We start from the raw sequence: 21,696 nt of genomic DNA, 5'->3' as shown, positions 1-21,696 counted from the left end.
GATTCAAGTTAGATCTTGAGCTGCGAGGAGAGCGGTGCCTGGGGAGGCTGGGCGTCTCCATCAGCAGAGGCTGCTAGGAACGGCAGACAGCTCACGGGTAGGTCTGCTTCTCCCCTGGGGGCTCTGGTGATGTGGGGGCCCTTCGTATCTAGAACATCTGGGCAGCTGCTGCTGCCTCCATGGAGCAGTGAGCCCCTGAGCACTGCTGAGCCCTGTCTGGGCTGGGCTGGGACCAAGGGAAGAAGCCCTGCCTGGGGATCCGCAGAGCTGTCAGAGAGCAGCCCTGACACCACGGTGAGGGACAGCTGAGGCTGAGATAAAGCTGCTGCCGTTTTCCCCTCTGCTGATGGCAGCGGGGGAGTGCCCAGCCCCGGGCTAGGGAGCTGTCTGGGGTGGGATGAACCTGCAGGAGCACCTGGCACCCCAGGGTGCCTTTCAGTGCTGCTCACACGAGGGAAGGATCTGGCCCTCTTGGGCTGCAGCCCCTTCAGGTGTTTGCTGATGGGCTCCCCCCAGCCTTCTCCCCAGCATCCTGGGGGTTGAGCACAGGTTTGAAGGGGCTGGTGTCTTCTCCTGGAGGGGCTTTGGGAGCTGTGAGGCCGCCAGCCAGGGTGGAGTCAAGGTACTTGGTGCTGGAGATGGCTCCTCTGGGCAGGAGCGAGGAGCTGCTGTGCATTTCTTCTTGCCAGTGATTGGAAATGAAAAGTCACCGGGAGAGACCCAGGGAGCAGCTGGACAATGGCACCTGGGAATTAAAGTGACCTCGAGAGAGGCAAATCCACCTGGGTCCCAAGAGATTTACGTATGATGGAGAGCGTATTCCAACTTCGTTGTAACAGTAATGGCAACAACTGCATTTGTAAAGGCAACATTGCTCCATCTCCCCACCTCCGACCCTGGGAGACCCCACGAGGTGCATCACCACCACCACCGGCTTCCCACCGAGGTGGCTGCACGGTGACCCTCCTGTCCCTCCTGTCCCACCTGCGGGTGGTGGCCAAGCAAAGCGAAGGGGAAACAGGAGCCCCCCGCTCTGCTCTGTGCCCAAAGCCCCCCTCTCAGGAGCAGCACCCCAGCCCTGGGTCATGGCAGGCTCTGCCCAAGATGGGTCCCGGTTTCATTTTGCACCCTCCACGGGGTGCTGGGCACCATGGGTGCGCAGGCAGGGTCCTGCTGGCTGCCCGCAGGAGCAGGGGTAGCATCCAGCCCGAGGGCATCCCAGCTCGGGGGCCAGAGCCCAACGGCAGAGCCACCGTGGGGGGCCCAGCTCCACCGAGCACCACGGGGAGGGCAGCTGCTGACGGTGAGGCAGCCGCGTGTAAGCAAGAAGCCACGTCTGTGGGGCCGGGCTGTGACACACCGGGGTGACTGCCAGCTCCTCTGGCACACCCGCAGTGAGACACCGAGCCAACAAACCCGCTGCACCACGGGTGCCCCTGTAGGCAGGGGCTGCCCGTGCCCCCCAAGTGCTCCTCCTTCTCACCAGCTGCCCGTGGGCTGCCATGAGCAAGCCCCCCCACCCACTACCCATCACCCCGGGGCTGCTGGCTGCCCCGCGGGACCCCTCAGCTCAGGGATGTCCCCACCAGGGCTGGGGAGCAGCACGAGGGTGGCATGCTCCTTGCCTGAACCACAGCTTGTTCCCAGAGCTCCCCTTGGCCAAGCAAGGGTTTTGCAGCCCTTGTACCCTGTCAGGGCAGGATCTGGCCCTCACGCCCAGCTCCTTCCCTGCCCCCTTTGTGCCCAGGCAGTGATGCTTTTGGAACGGTCCCACGCTCCGGGGACCACCCCGGGGCGCAAAGCGGTGCCAGGCTCTGTGTGAGGCTCTCTGCAAGCTCTCGGGCTGCTGCCGTAGGTTGCCCAAAATCCCCAGGCTAAATCAGTGGCCCGTGTTCTGGGGACACCATCTGTCCTCAGCCCACAGCCTCAGCAGGGAAGGGCGAGCTGGGGACCCACACGGCCTCCTCAGCACCATCCGGGGCAGCTGGTGGCTGCAGGTTGCTGCAGCAGAAGCAGCGCCACAGCAGCCAGCTAGGAGCAGCATCTCAGTGGGCTTGGGGTCCTGGGTTTGGCACAAATCTTGTGCCAAACACATCCAGGGTGACCCGTCAAACGTCATGCAGAGCTGAGAGGTAGGACAGAACCTCCACCGTCAGCAAAAGTCCTGTGGGAGGTTATTTCCCCACTGGCCCCAGCGTCACTCCTTCTCTTTCTATTCTGCAAAAAAAGGTCAAATCTGCTTTCAGCCGTTTTCCATCAACCTGTGGGTGCGTTTGCCACTGCCCAAGCCCTGTGGGGCTTCAACGGGGGGCTGGAGTTGGAAGTTTCAGACTGTCTTGTGTGTGGGACCAGGGAGCCCTGGGTGTGGGGGGGTCTCTGACGAGGTGCTGCCAGAGCTTTGCTCCCTTTCTCATCGCCGCTGCTGGGTGTGACAAGCAGGTTTGCTCATGGGCTGTCTCTGCTCATCGTGGCTTTTTGATGAACGTCTGAGCAGAAGCACAGAGCACAGATTTGGATTTGCTCTTAGGGGGGCACTGGAAGGCTGCTGCCTGCTCAGGTGCTCCCCAGAAGTAAAAAAAGAGAATGTTGCAGACTTTGTTTGGGGGGGAAAAGAAGAGAATGAATCAAAAGGTGTGGATGGGTTTTGCTAAATGCAAGTGGAGAAGGTTGTTAGGAATGACAACGGGACTCACAAGGGGGCTGAAGGGAGAAGTGACTTCTCTGTGGGGTGGCTGATGGTGACCTCTAAGAAGGTTACGTAGGGAAATGGTCTTGGTGCTGCGGTGCAGGGTGGGTGTTGGCAGGGAAAGAGCCTGGAGCAAACACGTGAGTGAGAAGTGAGTGAACTGGAGAGCACCTAGCTAGAGATGCCTCCCAGGGCAGGAGGCAGAGCATGAGGGAAAGGAGAGGGCAGGGAAGAGCTCGGTGTTGAATACGTGTGGAAGTGGTTGGAGTGGGGGTGATCAGTGTGGAGGCGATGGGAGCGGGGCTGATGGCATGGGGCTGGTTGGAGTGGGGTGGCCAGACTGGAAGCAACTGGTGTGGAGGTGGTGGGAGTAGAGTGACCAGGTGGGAGGTGGTGGGAATAGAAGGCAAAGGCTCTGTCAGGGGGTTGGTGCTGCCCAGGCGAGAGGAGAAGCTGCGCTGCAGGGGACCCTCCGAAGCACAGGCAGGAGCAAAGCACAGCGGTGCTGAGCCAGCAAATGCCTGGAGTGTCCCAGGTCCTCCAGCAACCCCCTTCCTGCACTGCGGAGCATGCTGCTGCCCTTTCAGCGTCTTCATCTCCGTGAGGAGGAGGAGGTGATCCCGTCAGATCAGCTGGACACAGGGTTCTGCCCCCCATGGTCCTGCCCTGCTGGGGAAGGGGCCGCCTTGGGAAGGGAGCCCCAGCTCTGTCGCCACACGGGCGATGCGGCCATGCGCGGCGATGGGCCGTGCGAGCGCTGTGCCTGCTTGGGGTCCTCCTGGACCTGGTGGACGGTAACACACAAACCGAGATGCGAAGCACATCCTCGTGTCAGGCGGCTGGCGAGGGGCCCAGGGGCCCCATGGTGTTCCAAAGGTGGTACCTCTGCATTAGGAGCTTTTCTTTATTATAAAGGCTGGCTGTGGGTGTCAGGGGTCCAGGGCTCGTTGCATGCATGCCAGGGGCAGGTGCGCTGCAGCTGGTTTTTACAGGGTCCCGACCAGCGGTGCTGAGAGCCTGAACCAGTTACGAGACCTCGTTAAGCGCCAAGATCAGCATGCGTGGGACCCCAGGGTAGCTTTTACTGCTCCATGCGCTGGGGGTCCGCCAGACACCCCTGCCTGTGACTTGAGCCCGAAAACCTCCGCCTGCCCTGCACAGTCACCCTGTGCTGCTTGCCAGGTATTTGGGGAACTGGGAGCCCTGTGTGCTGCTGGCAGAGGGGCGCAGGCTGGAGGGCAAACGTGGGGGGCTGAGAACCCAGCCGCAGTGCTCTGAGGGCTCGCAAGTGTGTCAAAGCAGAAAAATGTGCTGGGAACAGCTTTGCCCTCCCTCTCTTTTGCTCCTCCCGTGCACGTCGAGCGAGGCCAAGTCCTGGTGCAGGCAGGGAGTGCTGCCTCCTCGCAGGCTGCTGCGCCGGGGTGGGCAGGGAGGTTTTTGGAGGGTGCTGAGAACTGTCTGGCTCGTGGCAGGCGGAGTGCAGGCTGGCAGGGAGCCCTGCCTGCTCCCCCCTGCTCCATGGTGGAGGGCTGGAAGGATGGATCCAGCTCTGTGGCTTTTTCTGGGGTAGGGGGATTGTGGAGAGCAGGTCTGGGGGCAGTTGGATTCATCTGTGGAGCAGGGCTGGAGGGAATTGAAATCCTCAGGTGCAGGGAAGTCCCTGCAGCGCATGGTGAGGAGCATGACAGCAGTTTTGATTTTAGCAGAATTTAAGCTTCTGCTTCAAAATGAAAGTATCCAGCCCCCCTGGCTGCAGGGGGCACAAACCTTCAGCACATCCCAACTGCCGCCATGCAGCCAAGGGGACAGATCCAGCACCCATGGCTGTGTCCAGGGCAGGGGACCAGCCGCTGGACCGTGCTGGAGCTGGTTTCTCTGCCTGGGCTTTCCCCACCTTCAACCAATCCATCTCACAGCCCGAGGGTCTGCCTGCTGGGATGTGCTGCCGGAGGGATGGACAGACAGACAGACATCCTGCGGGAGGGATCTGGGGGGGGCAGAAGGTGCGTCCATGGCCGTTCCCCCAAGGGCCCATGTTTGCGATGGGGTGGCTGGTTCGCTGGCGCACGGGTGGGTGCTGTGAACGCGTTGTTGCCTCCCTGACATGCCGGGCTCCCTTCCGTGCCGGCCACAGCCAAGCCGGCAGCAATGCCGCTTCCAGCAGCAGCTGCCCGGGACCCCCGGCCCACCCGCGCTCGGCCCCAGGGAGCCCGGCTGGCAGCACAGCCCCGCTCTGCTGCCCTTTGGGGGGCTCAGCCTAGGGATGAGCCCCCCACCCCGGCAGTGAGCTCAGCCTGGAGATGAGCCCATCCTGGGAGTGAGCTGAGCCCCACCGTGGGGGTGAGCCCAGCCTGGGGGCTAATCCCACCCTCAAGGCTAGTCTCGGGCGAGCTGCCGACCCCAGCCTGGGTGTCAAACCCCGACGGGGTGCTGAGCCCAGCTGAGCTAAATCAGGGTGCTGAGTTAAACGTGGGTGCTGAGCCCAGCTGGAGCACTAAGCCCAGCCTGGGTGCTGAGCCCCACTTGGGGCTGAGCCCTGCCAGGCCCAGGCTGGAAGCAGGCTGCTGTGCCTGGCACAGGGGGTGGGCAGGGACCCTCCCCGGCTGCCCAGGACCCTCCCCGCTGCCCGAGCCCCTGGGCAGGGGGCACCGTGCCCCGGGCAGCGCAGCCGCATAATGCCCGGCTTGTTCTGCGGGCTGGGAGCGCAGCCTGCCCCTCCTCCAGCCCGTTCCCAGCCTATTCTACCTTGTGTGTAGGAACTGGTTTTTCTTCCTGGGCTATTGTTTCCGCTGGATTGGTTAGATTGCTCCAGGCCTTGCTCAGATTTCCTTTCTCACGCTTTTTTTTTTTTTTTTTTTTTTTCTTTCCCCCTTATATTCCCGTTTTCTGCTGCAGTTTCTATTGTCGCCCCAATTAAAGCAGCAGGAGCTGCCCGGCGGGACTGGGGGGGGGGTCTTACCTCCTCCCAGCTTTGCCCCAGTCCTTGCTGCCCCAGGACAAGGGGCCAGGCTCCAAAATCATGTTGCCGTGCTGGGGAGCCTGCACCCGCCTGGGTCGGGTAAGGCAGTCTCTGCCCTGGACAACCTGCAAGCTACACAAGCTCCTTGGGCTCAGGCTGCTCAAATTTCCATTTTTCTGCAGCTATGTCCATTAAATCAATTTTTTTTGCTTTAGTAAATAAAAAGCGACGGGTCTGGTGCAGCCCTGCAGTCTTAGGCACTGGCTCCCGCAGAACACGGTGCAAGCTGTGAGCCGCAGGGTGAGATTGCGGGGGTTACCCCCACCCCGGCACGGATTTAAGGCCAGGCTTGAAGAGGGACACCTGCCTGTGGCTGCTGACCTGGGGGTGGCACGTTGAGGATGGGGGGGGGGGGGGGGGGCTGTGCTGCCTCTCTGGAGGGTTAGCTGTGATGAAGTGTGCACAGTCTCAGTGCGGCTGGAGGAGAGGGGAGCCTGGTCTGCAGAGACCTGTGCCCAGAGAGCATGGCTCTGCTGCCCAGCTCCTGCCCTCCTGCCACACCACGGACCAGGCAGTGGGGCAGGCAGGATGTCCCACTGCCCCAGAAGATGCTGGTCTCTACCAAGAGGTCTGGCACCCCGGTGGGGAAAGGCAGGTAGCGCCCAGATGGTATCTGGCTCCAGATGGGGAAGGTAGCGCGTCCCCGGGGGGGCCTCCGCATTGCACTGCGGGCAGAGTTGGGTTCCCAGATAAAAATAGAAGCTGAAACATGAGCCCAACTTCCCCAGCTGCTGCCATCACCACCCAGCTCTGCCTCTGCCCCCACACCGGCACCCCTCTCACCAGCCCAGGCACCCCTGGGACTCCCTGGAGAGGGCGGTGGAGGAGGCAGTGAGGATGCGGGTGAGGATGCTCATGGACCAGATGGCTGGGGAGGAGCAGGGTCATGCAGCCACCTGGCCTCGGCCACTTGTACTGGGCTGAGAACTGCTCTGGGGAAAAGCAGAGCTCTCAGAGCACAGCTTCCAGCCAGGCACGGCTTGGAGGGGTCAGTACAGAGCAAGGGGAGAAATGCCCCGACATACATTATGCAGATGGCCCCAGGACCCCAACCAGAGGAGGGACTGCTGCCAGGGAAATCCAGAAGGAGCAAGACTAGGGGTAGCTGTGGCTTCATACGTAATAAGGATCATTTTCTAAAGCTTGTTTAGCACCAGGAGTGGAGGACGGAGCCCCTGGTACGGCTGCGTGTCCAGCTGGGAGGAAGGTGCAGCAACGGAGCTGAGGCTTTGCAGGCTGTGCTGGGTTTTTCGGGACCTGGGTCAGGCAGGAAACTCAGCTTCCAGCATGGCCAGCTTGCATTTGGGTAGCAAAGAGCAGTGCCACCCCCGACTGTTAGTGATCTGGGTGTTGGACTCATCTACACGAAGAACAGCTTTGGTCCCTTGCAGTTTCCAGGGCTCTGACTCCCATGGTCAGAAAATCCATCTCTGTGACCCTTTCCATTTCTGATGCTCCTGAAGGTCTGGGGGATGTTTGGTACCCAGATTTCCACCTGCCTTTTAGTTTTTCCGTGAAATCCTTTCGAATATGAGCTGGCAGGACATGGCCCTTGCTCTGTTTCCAGTGCTGGGGCGATTTCAGAGTTCAGGTTGGGTCGTTTTTTCCAGCCCTTGGGTTCACCAGCTTCCAGCATCCCCCGGCCAAGAGCTGAGCTCTCACCTCCAGCTGGATAAAACTCACTAGCTTGATGGAGAGGAGTAGCAATGAGCTGCATTGCAGGGAGCTGGGCAAGTTAACCCTTTCCCTGCTGCGGCACAGGCTCCCTTGGGATGGCTCAGGAGCAGACCGGCATGGGAGTTGTGTGCCTTGGTGCACCCTGCACCCTACAGGTTTGCACACCCAGGAGGGGTTATCCCTCACCTCGGAGGTGGGTATGAAGCACATTTATGCAGGCAGGAGGGCAGGGTGCTGGCACAGGGCTGGAGCAACAGAGGCACAGGCAGTCGGGCAAGGAGGAGGGTGGGAAGGGACAGCTCGCCCCCCGGCCCCCAGCAGCTCCTGGCACAGAGCTCACCCTAAAACGAGGGCTCCAGGGATGCTGCATAGCCTCATTATAAGGCAGTTATTACTGGTTTGGCTTCGTTATTAAACTTGTTGTAAGCGCTGGGAGTCTGTCCCAGAGCAGCACCCCGCCGTGCTGGGTGCTGTATAAACAGGGCTTGCGGCTACGGTGAAGGTTGGGTCAAGGGTGCTGTGGCAGCCCCAGTGTTTTGGAGGGGCTCAGCCCCCATCTCCGCAGATCACAGCCCAGCTGGGAGGAAAAATGAGCAAGTGAGACTTGAGACGGCCGACAGGCAGCTGGAGGAGACAGGGATCCAAGGAGAGCATGTGTGTGGTGAGATGGGGGGATTGAGCATCTTTTTTTTTTTTTTTTCCCCCTGGGAAATTCAGCTTTGCATGTGGATTTAGGTGTAATGTTGGGTGAGATTCTCATCACTGCAAAGGCCTTGAGGTACCAAAAAGGGCTTTCAGTGTCACTGACGATTAGGTGCCGACTACCCAAGGCAGCGTGACAGCGAGGCGGCAGTGGGATGGGTTTGTGGTTAGGGACCTGCAGCCGTCTGTGCAGCACTCGAGGGAGCACCTGTGTGCTGAGAGGAGCAAAAAGCAGAGATCACAAACCCCTGGTGCTGTCCCTGCCAGATGCCGAGCCCAGCCCTGGCAGCCTCCACGTGTTATCCAGGGATGTCCTTGTGCTTCTCCTCTCCTCCCATCCCTGCCTTTCTCCAGGGGAGCTGACATACACACACCCAACCCAAAAACTGCATCTCTCATGCTTGGAGCAGCTGCTAACTGGCAGGTGAAGAGCCCCCTGGGCTCCATCACCTCTGACCTCCTGTTCTTGCTTCCTCCCCAATTTTGACAGCAGCTGAGCTCCGCTAATCTGCCCGTTTCAGCACCCGTGGTTCGTGCTCCCAGACAAGGGAGGCCCTTCTAGCTGTCAGGTGAGCCTTTCCCAGAGCTTATGCAAATGATACTAATTAAAGGCATTCTTATCTGTTCAATTTCCCACACCTTTTGCCTCCGAGGGGGATAGAAAACTTCATGTTTTAACTCCGTATTTCGTGGCAGTCGGAAGGACTGCCTAGGGAAAGCGTTGGGAAATGCAGCGGGTCACTCCTGATGAGAAGAGCTGGCTTATGCAAGTGTTGAAACACTTTATTATGCATGAGAAACCTTCCAGAAACGGATGACTAATAGCAAAGCGGGAGCAGAGAAAGCAGTGGGAACGGAGTACCAGGCTGGCATGGGATCCCATGTCATCTTACCAGCTTAGCAGGGTTGGGCTAGGTCAGCACTTGCCTAAGAGACCTCTCAGAGTACCTGGCTGGCAATGAGGGAAGTGATGTTAATGATTCAATAAACAGAGCCTTTCCTTCTTTGTGAACCAAAACGCCCCGTACAATGCCAGGAACCCACCGGCAGCCCCGTATTTCCACCAGCAGCACGTTACTTAGGTTGGATGGCCGTAAAAATACCAGCGCTCATTGTGCAGGCAGGTCTGGTGGAGGATGCATGGGCTGCTTTCCCGTGTGGGACCATCATGGTCCATCTCTCAGCACAGCTGTTGGCAGACAGAGCTGCCCATGTTTTGGTGGCTGCTCAAGGCTGTTGTGTGCACCAAGAGCCGTTGCTCCTTGGCAGGACCGGGCTAATCCACCTGTGCATCTTATCTGCTACTTGGGTGAGTTTGCTGATACCCAAGGACAGAAGTTAGACCATTTGTAAGTCAGCAGGAGCCACAATGTGCACCTTTATGGTTCCCCGGTAGTGGAGATAAGAAGGTCAATGAGAAAAACTCTTGGCATGACGGGGAAGGGAAAGAGCCCGGTCAGCTGCTTTCTGAAAATCCCCTTGGAGGTGTGGTTGTCGCAGGGGCTCACTGATGCTCTGCGCCTAGAGCTGGCCTTTGCACCGCAGGGTGTGGGAGGCTCTGGTGGGTTGAATTGCTGAGGTTTCTGCTCTTTGTGCAAGGACCTTGAAGGCACTGCAGGGCAGAGAGGAATCTGGCCCACCGCGCTGCAGGAGGAAGAGCAGTGTCTGAAGGTCAAAGGAGGAGCTGGAGACTTGGGAAAAGTGTGCGAAAACATACACGTGGGCAGATGAGCGTGGTCAGCTCCTGACTTCTGTCTGGAATTTGCCACACTGTTACCTGGTTTTCTTTCACTGTCCTTCCCACCACCTCCCTGCTTTCTGGGCGCTCTCTGCTTGGGTGATGGGCAGGAGGTATGCTGGGGGCAGACCTGTCTATCTACCCTGGGCTTGGAGGCTGCACATGGGCAACCTGTGCTGGGGAGATAGCTGGCTGAGCCTGAGCATCCCGCATGCCCATTCTGAGGATGTCTCTAGTCTTGGTAAGTCTGTGAAAGAAACTCTTGGATGCTCAAGGACTGTGCTTTCACAACCGAAATGAGAGTTGCACCCTCCATCCAGAGGAGTGGCCCTTTCACCAGGTGATATCCATCTCTGAGAGAGGGAAAGAAAGGGATGAGGGTAGGCGGTGTGTAGGAAAAGAGATATCACTCCAGGTGGCTGGTGAATAGTCCTGTGATATGGCGAGCAGAAGACGCCCAAAGAATTGTCCTGACATGAGCTGCCCTGAATTGCCCCAAAGAGTTCACGCCGGGCACTGTTGTCCTTTACAGCTGACTTTGATACACTGAGGATTTCCCAAGCCAGAAGCTCTCCAGGCAGAGGGTTGTGTCTCACCGGTAAAACCCCTGCCAAGGAGATCCCTCAGTGACGCTGGCCCGTGACGTTTGTCAGCAGAGCAGGCGGAAGGAATCCTGCGAGCCCAGGGACCATTTTGAGGATGGCTCCTCCAGGCAGAGCTCAGCATCACCGAGGTGATTCTTGGAGCACTTTGGAGGTGCAGCTTTCAGAGGTGGCAGAGGAAGGAGCAAAACTGACTCCACTGCTGTCTGAATTGCTCATCATTCCCCTGTGTTGGGCACCAGCCATTGTCTTTGGCCAAGCCCACACTGACTCCTGGGGCCCTTTTTGAGTCCCAGAAGGTTTGGCTCCTGTTGTCTGCTGGACTCAAGTTTTCTTCAAGCTTCTTGGCTTGCTGGGTGGAGGCCCAGACAGGGGATGGGATGCTGAGATGGCCCCAGAGCTCCAGGCTGAAGCATCCAGTCCCTCGAGTCCCGGGAGGTTTGTGCATCACTGCTGGTGAAATCCCCACCCAGCAGGGCTGGGAGAGGCAGGGATCATCCTAAACAAAAACAAGCCACCGGATGGGCTTCCAGTGTTGCAAAACGACGTTTCACCTGCCTTGTCCTCCTTGGCCACGCAGGCAGGGAGAGCCTCGCTGCACGGCAGCTGCCTGCTCGGCCGGGGTGACTCAGGCTGCTGGGGCTGGGGACAAATGCCTTGCCAGGCTTGGGGACCGGATCTCCTCCAGCTCTCCTGCTGCAACGTCACAGCCACATGTGACATCACAGTCCTGGTGCAATGACGTCACTTCTAATCCCTGTGTCACAGCTCTCGGTGGTGACATCACAGAGCAGGCTGGGCTGCGGAGTGTTCTGGGTGCGCCGGCGCCAGGTCCCAGGGCAGGAGCACGGGGGTGTCGGTGCAGCAACAGCATCAGGACACCCGGATGGGCCCAGGGAGAGGGAACAACAGCGAGGGACCACAGCGGGGACCACAGCTTTATCCGAGCTGGGTCACACCTGACCCTCACCCTTGATGTGGACACGCGAGCAGAGCCCAGGGAGGCAGGGGAGGTGTCGCAGCCGTCCCCCGCTGCCCAGAGAGCCTGAATTTCACACCAGCCTCTCCAGCCCTCCTGCCAAGGGAGCAGCCGGCACGGGGGGATCGGAGCGGGGCTGTGCCCGGCTGGCTGCACGTGTGCCGTGCGGGGGCACCTGCCCGCAAAGGGGCTGATTCACACGAGGCGCTGGAAGCCAGGCTGCCCCGTGGGAAAGCGCGCCCGCCATGGCTCCCGAGCACCGGGATTGCTTCAGCGGGGGTGCAGCCAAGATCCATTTCACAGAGGGCAGAGCAGATCTAGGCTGGGATTTACCAGTGACTAAGCGTGTGCTGGCAAGGGCTGCCCTAGCGTGAGAAAGGCAGTGCTGCTCCTCCTCCGAGGTGTGCCCGCTGCCGTGCGGGACCCCCAGCCCTCGGGGGCACAGGGGCACCCCACTGCGCGACAGGAGCACGGGCCGGGCGGTGCTGTGAGGTCTGTGGGGGCTGCAGCCACCCAGCCCCCTCCTCCCAAGTTGAACTCCCCCCTTTTCTCCCCCTTGGCCCAGCACTTACGCTGGCCATGTGGACGGACAGGACCGCTGAGACCCTGCAGCTCCGCACATCACCCCCAGGGCAGGGCTGGGGCGTGGGGCAGAAGCTGCCACCCACACGCCGAGCCAGGTGCAGGGGCTGGGGGGGGGACACCCCGAGATGTTGCAGGAGAGAACCCTTTGCTGTCAGGTCATAGCCCCTGCTCACAGCAGTTGCACCCCCCCAGGCAGGGTTCCCAGGTGCTGCCACTCCTGCTGCCTCACAGCCACAAAAATTTTTGCGTTTAGGTCCGCCCCACATCGTGGCAGCCATGAGTAATCCTGCCACAATGGATCTGGGGAGACCAAACCTTCCCAAGGGGGAACAACCCATCCCTTCCCCAGCAGAGAGGTTCCCCACTTCCCTACCCCTAAAACAAAAGCAAGACCCATGCAAAAAAGCTGCCTCACCTCACATCCCTGGGTAGTGACAATAAGATGCAGGAGGCTGTGGGGACCCATGTCCCCAGGCAGGAGCCAAGCGTCGAGCCCAAGGCCACCACCGGCCCCTGCACAGCAGCCACTCAGCCCGGTCTGTCGGGGTGGCAGGCTGCCCTTCTGGCTTCATCTCTTCTGGCTCGTTTTGGCAAGGCATTAAAAAAAAATTAATTGCAATTTTTTATTACGGCTAATTGGCGCTGCTGCTAAGTGGCTTATCTGGCTCCTGAGCCCGCCTTTGGGAAGCTGAGGGTGGCCAAGGCCTGGAAGCTGGGGAGATGGCACGAGGCACGGAGCCTCACAGCAAGCATCTGGCAATGCGTGGGAAATGCCAGGCTACCCCTGGGCTGCTGGGGCACACCTGGCCCAGGGCGGTGGATTGCCCCTAGCTTGCAATGATGAGGAGTTTTAGAGAAGCAGAGAAATTTGCCTTAGGTTGCTCCACGCACCCAAATGGGAGCCAGGAGCCCGTGCCCGGCACACTGGCACCGCTGCCCTGTCACCGTGGCGTGCTCCAGGCTGCCAAGGTTGGGCACTCAGGTGGCTTTGGTATTTGTGAGAGAGGGGCAATGAGCCTGTGCCCCCACAGGGTGCATCTCCGTATGCCTGGAGGGAAGGGCTGGGGAGGAGGGTGCTGTTTGCCCCTTGGGCCCCCGCTGTACCCATCCTGGGTGGCAGCTCAGTGGCCAGGTGGTTTGGGACCTCTCACGGTGTCTCTGACACCCCGGGGCAGCCAGTGCTGCTGCCATGCCTGGAAGATGCCGTCCCACGTCTGTCCCACTGCCAGGCTCCGCACCCTCCTCCAGCAAGCAGCCCCCTCTCCTGTCATCACTGTCAAGGGGAGTGGGGCCAGCCTGGGCAGAGCTTGGCACACGTCCCTGAGAGCTGCCTGTCACCTCTGCCTGCTTGTTGCAATCCCACAAATGGCAGCAGGGACCCTGTGAGCCACACAGGGGCTTTGGATGCCTGCCAGCGTGGTGACACTTGTGGCTGCAGGTACAGCCTGCGCAGGCTGGGACATCTTCGAGCCTCAAAGGGACCATCCTGTCCCACAGCATCAGGACTGACTCCACCGTCAGAGCTGGCAGGGAGCAGAGTGGAGTGTAGCTTTGCTGGGCAGCACCGTCAGGGTCCGTCCCACGACTGCAGGTGACAACCACCCTAAAAGAGGAGCCTGTTCTCCTTCCCTGCTCATCACTGGATCCATCCATCCTCTTCTTCCCTTTTTCTCAGCCATCTTTCAGGATGGGTCTGGCCCAGCTGATGATGGGCTGCTGCTGCAGGCACAGCTGAGGCGGTGCAGAGCTGAGGGAGATGGGGGCAAAGGTGTGAAAAGGAGCCAGGTGAGCTCCAGTTCTCATTAGCCAGACAGCTGAAGCCTGAGGAGATCAAATCTGATGGTTCGGGTGGGTTCTGCAGGTTGCAGCGTAACCCTCCCTCACAGGAGGCTAGCAGTGAACTCCTCCAACGTGGCAACTCCTTTCTGATCAGGTAACTCCAGTGGGTGATCTGAGCTTTGCAGAAATTCAGGTTCACTCAAATACGATTATCTTTCTGCTTCCCTGGGCTTTCACCCAGCTTCATTTCCCTGGGTTCGAATGTGAGAGTGAGGAGGGTGCTTTGCCCTGCTCGGGGCAGGCTGAACCCCCACTCACCCTGGGTGCGAGCAAGGAGGCGGGCTGGGGAGCCGGAGCATCCCACGGGGGTCTGACCCATATTTGCATGAGTAGGGGTTGCTTGATGCTTGCTGTGCAAATCGGGGGATTGCTGCAAAATTCCTTTCTAAAGGTGATGCAGCAGCTTCCACATCATTTGGGTGTTTTCAAGATCGCACCTTGTCCATCTCTGCCTGTCTGTGCTGCTGCTCCATGGGGCTGGAGCACCGTGACTTCAGGGACCTGAGCCCAGGCATCCTTTGATGGCCACATCATGCCCAGGCTGGGGAGCGTGTGCTGGTTTTGTGGAGGCTGCTGGTGGAAATAACTTCTTCCTGCTGCAGGGCAGAGCCGGGACATGGTGGCAAGCTCATTTTCAAACAAATCATCCTCCCCCCATCCTCCTTCAGGCAGCTGTGTGGGAAGAAGGGGCATCGTGGCACCTTGCCGTGAACCCAGCGCCGCCGCAGCTAGCACACCGCAAACCGGCAGAGCTGCTGCAGCCCCGCGCCGGTGCCTGGTCAGGAGGTGGAAAAACCTTTCTGGTTTCAACAGGCTTTGGAGCAAAGCCCCAGGCAGGGAACTTGTTCTGCTCGGTGAAGTTATGCACCTCTCTCCCTGCTTGCCTTGGGTGCAGCGTGCTCGAAATGCTCCACAAGCAGAAAACAGCCGCTACAAACAAATAGCTGATGAAAGGTGTTGTAGCACATCCCAGCTCCCGTCGAAGCAGGGAGGGGGAGAGGAGAGGAAAGCTGTCAGGGAGCCGGCTGCAGTGCTCCTACGGAGATTTAGTGCCAGTGGCTCCTGGGCAAGAACGCTCAGCTGCACCCTGGGCTCAGCCTGAGGCACCTGTTAGTGGGTGCTCCTCGGTCGTGGGGTTTGGGGAGCTCCTTGGGGGGGGTTCGCTCCCCAGGGGCCAGCACCTGGCACGTGCAGGCACTCGGAGATCTCTCTGGGTGCGTTTTGGCAAACCAAAGGTGGGGTAGAAACTGTGACTCGGTGTTCGCGGTGCTGTGGCAGAGCGGGGCCAAGCAGAGCCAGCTGAGATGCCAGGGCATTTCGGGGGCCGCAGCCGTCCTCCACAGCTTCTGAGACGATAGGGATCAAATCTTGAAGCCACGGCCCAGACTTTGGGTGCCTGCTTGATGTTTCAAGGCATCCTCAGTTACTGGTGGTTTCTGGCATTGGGTAGGGCTGGGGAGCGAGGACCGGTGGGGTGGGCAGCGGTACCAGCAGCCTGGCGCAGGGACATGGCTAAGCACTGTAACGATGGAGTGCCTTTGGAAAAGGAGTTCTTGTGGCTTGTGAGCCCCAACAGTGTGTCTGGTCATGTTGTGCACCCCCATCCCTTGGTGGGACAGGCTTCGCCCAAGTTTCCCCCTGCATGGAGGCTGCCCAGGCTCTGCCAGGGGTGCCCAGTGCTGTGTGCCCAGGCAGGCAGGAGATGCCCAGGGAGCACGGCCGCTGCCTCACCAACCTCCCCCTCTTTCTTCTTCCAGGTGTGCAACTGCGACAAGTACCTGAAGGTCTCAAGAGAGAGGATGAGGCAGCTGGTGGAGGGCAGCAGGCAGGCGCTGGGGGACGGCAGCACAGGTAAGTGGGTGGGCACTGGTGGCTGGGCGTGACGCTCCAACCCGGACCCCCTCCCTGCGCTCCCACCTGGGACTCGCTGCCCTGGGCAGAGTGGGACCGTCAGAGGGGGAATGGGGTCCCCTGCCACCAACCTGCCCTGGGGTGCAGACTCCCAGAGCTCTTCCAAGTCTGCTTGGTGCCTGGTTGAGCTTGTGCACACCAAGCACAGCTCCCAGCCCTTTACCCCGGCTGCCCGGTACTGCCCTGTGAGGCATGGGATTGCCCAGCCTGGGGTGGTTTGGTGACATGCCAGCAGTGGCTTAAGTGACAGCCTAAGGCCATCGCTGCCTGACATGGAAAACTCAGCTTGGGCTGCAAAATGCCTCCTGGGTGGCGCTGCTAATGGTGCCTTTCTCACCTGCATGGTGCCTCTTAAACTAGGTCAGGCTGCCGGAGGAGTGAGTGCCGCCGGCCCGGAGAGGCTGCAGCAGGCTCGGGACACAAGAAAGCTCCTCCATGCCCTGCCCTGAACTGCGCTGACACCCCCCTCCCCCCGCCATGCTCCTCCCTGCAGGGACCCATGTTTTGGTGGTGAGTGACACCCACCACAGGCACACCAGGATGAAAGCGCGCCCCTCTCACTGCTCTGACCCAGCCTGGGCTCTGCCATTGGCCCTCACACGCGTTGCTTGCCGTGCCTCAGTTTCCCCATCTGCTTGGTAGGAGAGAGCGGTGTGACACGGCAGCTACCTGGCTCACCCAGCTGGCTGTGGCTTTGCTGGGAACAGCACATGTGGCTCTGGGGATGAAGGACGTGGTGGGGCGGCTTTTCCCATGGTGCCGGCAGCCTGGGAGCACTGTGCTTCCCAAAAGGCCAGGGCATCCTCCCCAGTGGTTTCTCTGGTGAGGACACTTGCTCTGTGTGTGTACCCAGCGACCAGCTGGGCCTGTTCAGCCAGTTTTGGAGTATGGGAAATAGAAATGCTGTGGTTTGCGTTCAGCCGTGTGAGCGGTTTCCCCTTCCCTCTTTGGGACGGGGATGATGGAGCTGGGCAGGTCTCACACAGCACCACTGCTCCTCCATGCAGGCTTTATAGGGTCCACCTCGTTCTACCCTTTACACCGTGCCTGTAACGCCCCATGTCCCCATTGTGCCACGCAGCCTCTCGCTGGGACCACAGGCCCCTGGAAGTGTGGGGAAGGAGCCCTCTCTGCTGGGCCAGGTGGGAGCCCTGTGCCAGCCACGGTGGGCGTGATCTTGTCGGGGAGCATCCTCCAACGTGGAGCGGTCAGGGACTGAAGATGCCACAACAGCCTCAGAGGGTTGGTGTTTTGCTGCAACAGAGCCATAAAATAGAAGCTGTGATGCCTGGGCAGGAAGTGAAGACCCCTGGGGACTTGCCAGGGGGGCCCCCTGTGCCCCAGGACTCTGGCCACCCTGGGTTTTCCAGTTCTATTTAGATTCTGCTGGGGGCTGCTGGGATTGTGAGCATCAGCATGAGCTCAAGTAGGTTCTTCCCACAACGTCCCACTTTGGGTCAAGTTTTGTGGAAGAGAAACAAGGGAAGGGTGTGATGACAATGTCCTGCCATCACTTGGTGGTGACAGTGGTGGCGGTGGGATGGGATGGGCAGCCAGAGAAGTGGGTTCAGAAGGAAAATCTCAGTCATTCCCCAGTTTCCTTCTGGAGGGGGCTGGTGGCAGGGACCTGCTCTGCCCTCAGCCGTGGCCCAACATGTGGCATGGAGAGCTCAGCACCCAGAGCCCCCAGCTGCTTGCCCGCACTGGGACTGGCCCCTGATCCGTGACTCCAGCCCAGGCCGTGCCATCTCGTTCATGGCACTGCACGTGGATTAACGCCGAGAGCCCCGGCCAGATGCTGCTGCTTGGCAAGAAAATGCCTTTTCCCCATTCCTACTTCCAGGGGAGGAGAGACCCTCCTCGGGGAGGGGGCTTCAGGTCTCTGACGAGGAGCAGGCAGGTGCAGCAGCAGCCGCCGTGGGTGCTGGGGCACCCATCAGCTGCAGATGGGTATGGATCCTGCAGGACCAGCCCTTGACAGAAGCCTGCAGCTGCCCAGGTGCTCCCGAGTCCCAGGGTCCAGCTGCAGACAGCCTGGAGCTGCTCACGTTTTGGCTGCAAAACTCAAGCCAGTGCTGCTCCGTTTGGCTCCAGGATTTTTATGGCAGGGCTTCCAAGTGATGAAAGGCAAATTATTCATCCTGTAATAGCTCCCTCCAACTTAGACCTAGGACTTTCCCAGGTTTTAAGGAACGTTTTCCCTGACACAGCCACATTTTCCCTGCATGAGGGCTTTGATGGAAGTGGTGGAAGCAGTCTCAAGCCTGTACAGCTTTGCCCCATGATGCCTTTTTCCCAGTGGGATGCTCTGGGCAGCTCGGGGTGCCTGGAGCAGACTGGGAGCGGGGCAGAGAGAGGCAGCAGTGCTGTGGGTCACCATGTAGCACAGGCAAGACCTTGCTGGAGGCCATTGGCAGCGTGTGGGCTCCCAAATGACCCAGGGGGGTGGGATGTGTCACAGGCTCTCATCTGGCCAGGGGAAGCTTCTTGCTTAGTCAGTGTGGTAAAACCAGCTGGCACAGGGCCCCGGTGTTCGGGGGGTGCTCTGCCAGATGAAATCTGGACCCTGGGAAAGGCGAGGATGTAGCACATTTGATCTGGTTAGGATTTGCCAAACAGAAAAGGCTGCTTTAATCGTAAAATCATCACTTGCCATCTGAAACATTTTACAAAAAATGAGAACAACTGGTCCTGCTTTCCTTTGGGCCTGCTCCATGCTGGAGAGAGGTGGAGGAGCAGGCACAGTGGCCAGGGGTGCTCAGGGACCCCAGTGCAGCACCCTGGGGAGCCCCAGGCTGGGTGAGCATCCTCCTTGACCAGCTGCCAAAGCTGGTACTTGAGACCAGCGAGATCTGCACTAGCCATCTTCTCCAACGTCGCAATGTGCAGGTGCAGGATAAGCCCCGGGCAGCCCCGTGGGCGCTGGGGGAGCAGACAGGACACCCCTGCGCTGGGCAGCAGGATGCTGTGAGGCTGGCAGGGCTCTGAGCCGCCCAGCTGGGGCACCCACCTTGCCCTCACTGGCCCGAGGGGTGACTCAGGGTTTCTTTCCCTTCCTAGCCCTCAGCTCCTTGCGAGCCTGTGTGAAAGGGGGCAGAGGCAGCGCATGGGCAGGCGGCGGGATGAGCTGCAAGACAACAGTGCAGGGAAGGCTGTGCAGTGGCTCCGAGCAGGGGTGACACCAGGATAGTACTGGGTCCCTCCACTATGGCCACTGCACTGGGACAGTGAGGACATGGGCTGGTGAGTCCTGTTTCCCCTAGCCAGGGCCTCTGATGCACAGTGGAAGGAGGCCGCAGCACATCCAAAGCCTTAAGGCTGGATGCCGTTTTTTTTCCTGCAGTGCTTCCCTGACCTGCAGCATTTGGCTTTGCTGTGAGCATCAGTCCCAGGAGCACTCTCACACCCATGGAGCAGCCCTTGCACGCTCGCTGCCTCACACCAGAGCCAGCATGCAGGAGTGGCCAAGGCCCCCCAGATGTCCCAGGCTGCTCTGCACGCTGCTGCAGGGAAGGGGACGGGTCCCCGAGGGGCTGCACCCATGGATCCAGGAGCTTTCCAGCCTCCTTCACCCTCAGACCAGGCAACCCCATGCATTCAGGCTCTCTTCCCTCTGGGACACAGCGTGGTGATGGGGTCATGCTCCTGCCTATCCCCAGCTGCAGCGCAGGGCTGGGACCAGGAGCTGTGGTGGTGAGACAAACCAGAAACACCCGCCGGGCTTGGCTGGGTTGCACTCCGCTAGCTCCCCCGCTCCAGAAGTACAAAATTGTTTGCTCATATGAGAAACCACTGCCGGGCTGGGAAGCTGGTGACATTTTTGTGGCTGTGGGTTTGCAGAGCTCTGTGTGTACCCGCTGACGGTGGTGTCATGCTGGATGCCCCCCGGGGAAGGAGCTAGGGGCCGCCTGGAGCTCCTGCCCAGCGCCGGGCACAGGAGCCAGCAGGGTTTTCTCCCACAGCGGCATAGGGAGATGGTAGGAACTGAAGGTGCCTCTTGCCTTGAGCTTATCCTCCCTCCTCCACCCTGGGAACATCTTAAGATCGTGGCCGGGCTGCTGCAGCCCAGGTTGCACAATCCCGGGTCCTTTGTCCTTTGCTTATGTGTCTTATCAAGGAGGAAAAGATAACCAGGCATCTTCGGTGCCCTGCAATCCAGTGCGTTTCTCAGGCTTGTAACTCCTCTTATCAGGTTCAATCTCTTGCCACGGCAAGGTTTCCCATGCACCTTTGTACTCCAAGAATGCTCCCAGGTCTGCTTTCAGCCTTGTGCAAAGCCTTTACGATGTGCGCTTTCTCCAAAACACCTAAGCCTTAATTGCCTAATTACGGACGAGTCTCCCGTGTGTGTGGTTGCGATGACAGCTGGGTGCGGCTGCCGGGCTGGGAGAAGGGCTCTCAGCTTGCACAAGCCGTGCCAGACCCGGGTGCCTCTCAGGAGGCAGCAGGAGGCTGTGGTTCCCGCTGCGGAGCCATGGGGCGAGTGCCAGGTCCCCGCCTGAGCCAGCCGGGACAAGCACCCGGCTCCTGGCCCCAAGGGCTTGGTCTCAGCTGAGGTGACACAGAGGGACCTGGGCTAGAAACGAGGCCTGGGGGGTAGGATTTTGTGCAGAAGTACCTGGCCCCCTCCCCTGCCCCCCCGGCAGTTTGGGTTACCCAATAGTGCCCTGACACTGAGACCCCAAGGGTGCCCAGGTGCACGGGGATGGGTTGTTCCAGCCAAATCAGGGCTGTGTGGTCTGGGAAAGGGGAACGGGCACAGGTTCAAAGGGTGTTTGCCCCGATCCTGCTCTGTCCCAGTTTCCCAGGCCCTGCTGTGCCCCTGATCCTGCAGTGCGGGGGTCCCAGTGTAGTCCCAGAAATGCTGACTGAGGACTCCTATGTTGCATCCCACGGAACAGGCTGTAGAGACTGCAGGTCACCAGTGTCACCATCACGTTAGCCTTTCGGTTTGGCCCCTGCACCGCTAAGGGCCTCTCTGTGGGCAGGGGAAGGCGCCCATCCCCCTGCCCTGACTCACACCCTTCCTGCTGGGTGCAGCCCCCCAGTCCATGCGCAGGACCTCACGGTGGAGCACACGGAGCTGCAGCTCCTGTCCCATCCCGGCCTTCCTTGGGGTCTTTGGGACAAGTCGCTTTGCCCGCCAGAGGCCCCTGTCACAATAGCTGCCATGCAGGGCTCATGTGGGACCATCACTGGAGTGGTGGCCGTGGGGTCCCTGGATGCTGCTCTGTGTCCCCCGGGGTGAAGGTACCATTTATTTTCAGGCACCAGGAGCCATGCAGAGCTCCAGGGCGTGAGATGTGGCTTGGGCATGGGTCTTCCCACTTGGGGCCAGTGGCTGTGGGCTGAAGGAAGGGGATCCCTCCCGGGCTGGGGGGGCTCCTGCTGCACCTCATCTCACGGAGCAAGGGGTGCGTGGCAGTGGCTGGGGCATGAAGCAGGGCTGCTGCAGAGGTGACAAGTACATCTCTTGGGCTGCAGAGGTGGCTTCCCACCGCTGAGGGTGGCCTTGCTTAGCCCAAGGAGGAACCTGATGCAGAAATAAGCAGAATTGGGGTCCTGCGGCACCCCCTTTCCCCTCTACACGGCAGCACTTGCTGGGTGGTGAGATGTGTCAGTAGGTGGGAACAGCAGGGATGTTAATTCCCACGGGTGAGCAGGGTGGGCAGGAGCTGGCGGTGTGAGTGGGCAGCACGTGCGAGGGCAGGGTACAGCTGCAGCTCGTGGGGAGGGCAGGAGGAGACAGCTCTGTGCTGAGCAGGGCTGCCGGGTCAGGGACGGTGCCACGGGATGGGGACGGTCCTTGTTGCCCGTGGGGCTCTGTGGCACTAACACATGTGGGTGCTCAACCCCAGGGTGCTGGGGGGGGGACTGCAGGGCTCAGCCCTCCCATCAGGCTCTGTCATCCGCAGGATGACCCGGGCAAGAGGGGGAGAGGTGAGGGAGAGGCAAAAG

General features: G+C 60.1%; 1 protein-coding gene across 2 annotated transcripts in view; it reads left to right on the top strand.

The window, feature by feature from the left end:
- EXD3 (exonuclease 3'-5' domain containing 3) overlaps window positions 1-21,696 on the top strand; it is a 291,634-nt gene that overhangs the window by 265,093 nt on the left and 4,845 nt on the right. For both annotated transcript variants that reach the window (XM_080400989.1, XM_080401002.1), the window contains exon 20: window positions 15,585-15,678. In XM_080400989.1, the coding sequence (XP_080257115.1) occupies window positions 15,585-15,678 (94 nt within the window). The remainder of the gene's footprint in view (window positions 1-15,584; window positions 15,679-21,696) is intronic.

This window comes from Falco punctatus, assembly GCF_963210335.1.
Source record: "Falco punctatus genome assembly, chromosome: 9".
NCBI classification, from domain to species: Eukaryota; Metazoa; Chordata; class Aves; order Falconiformes; family Falconidae; genus Falco; species Falco punctatus.
The sequence above is the reverse complement of the archived record's forward strand: the minus strand, read 5'-3'. Positions and strand labels throughout refer to the sequence as shown.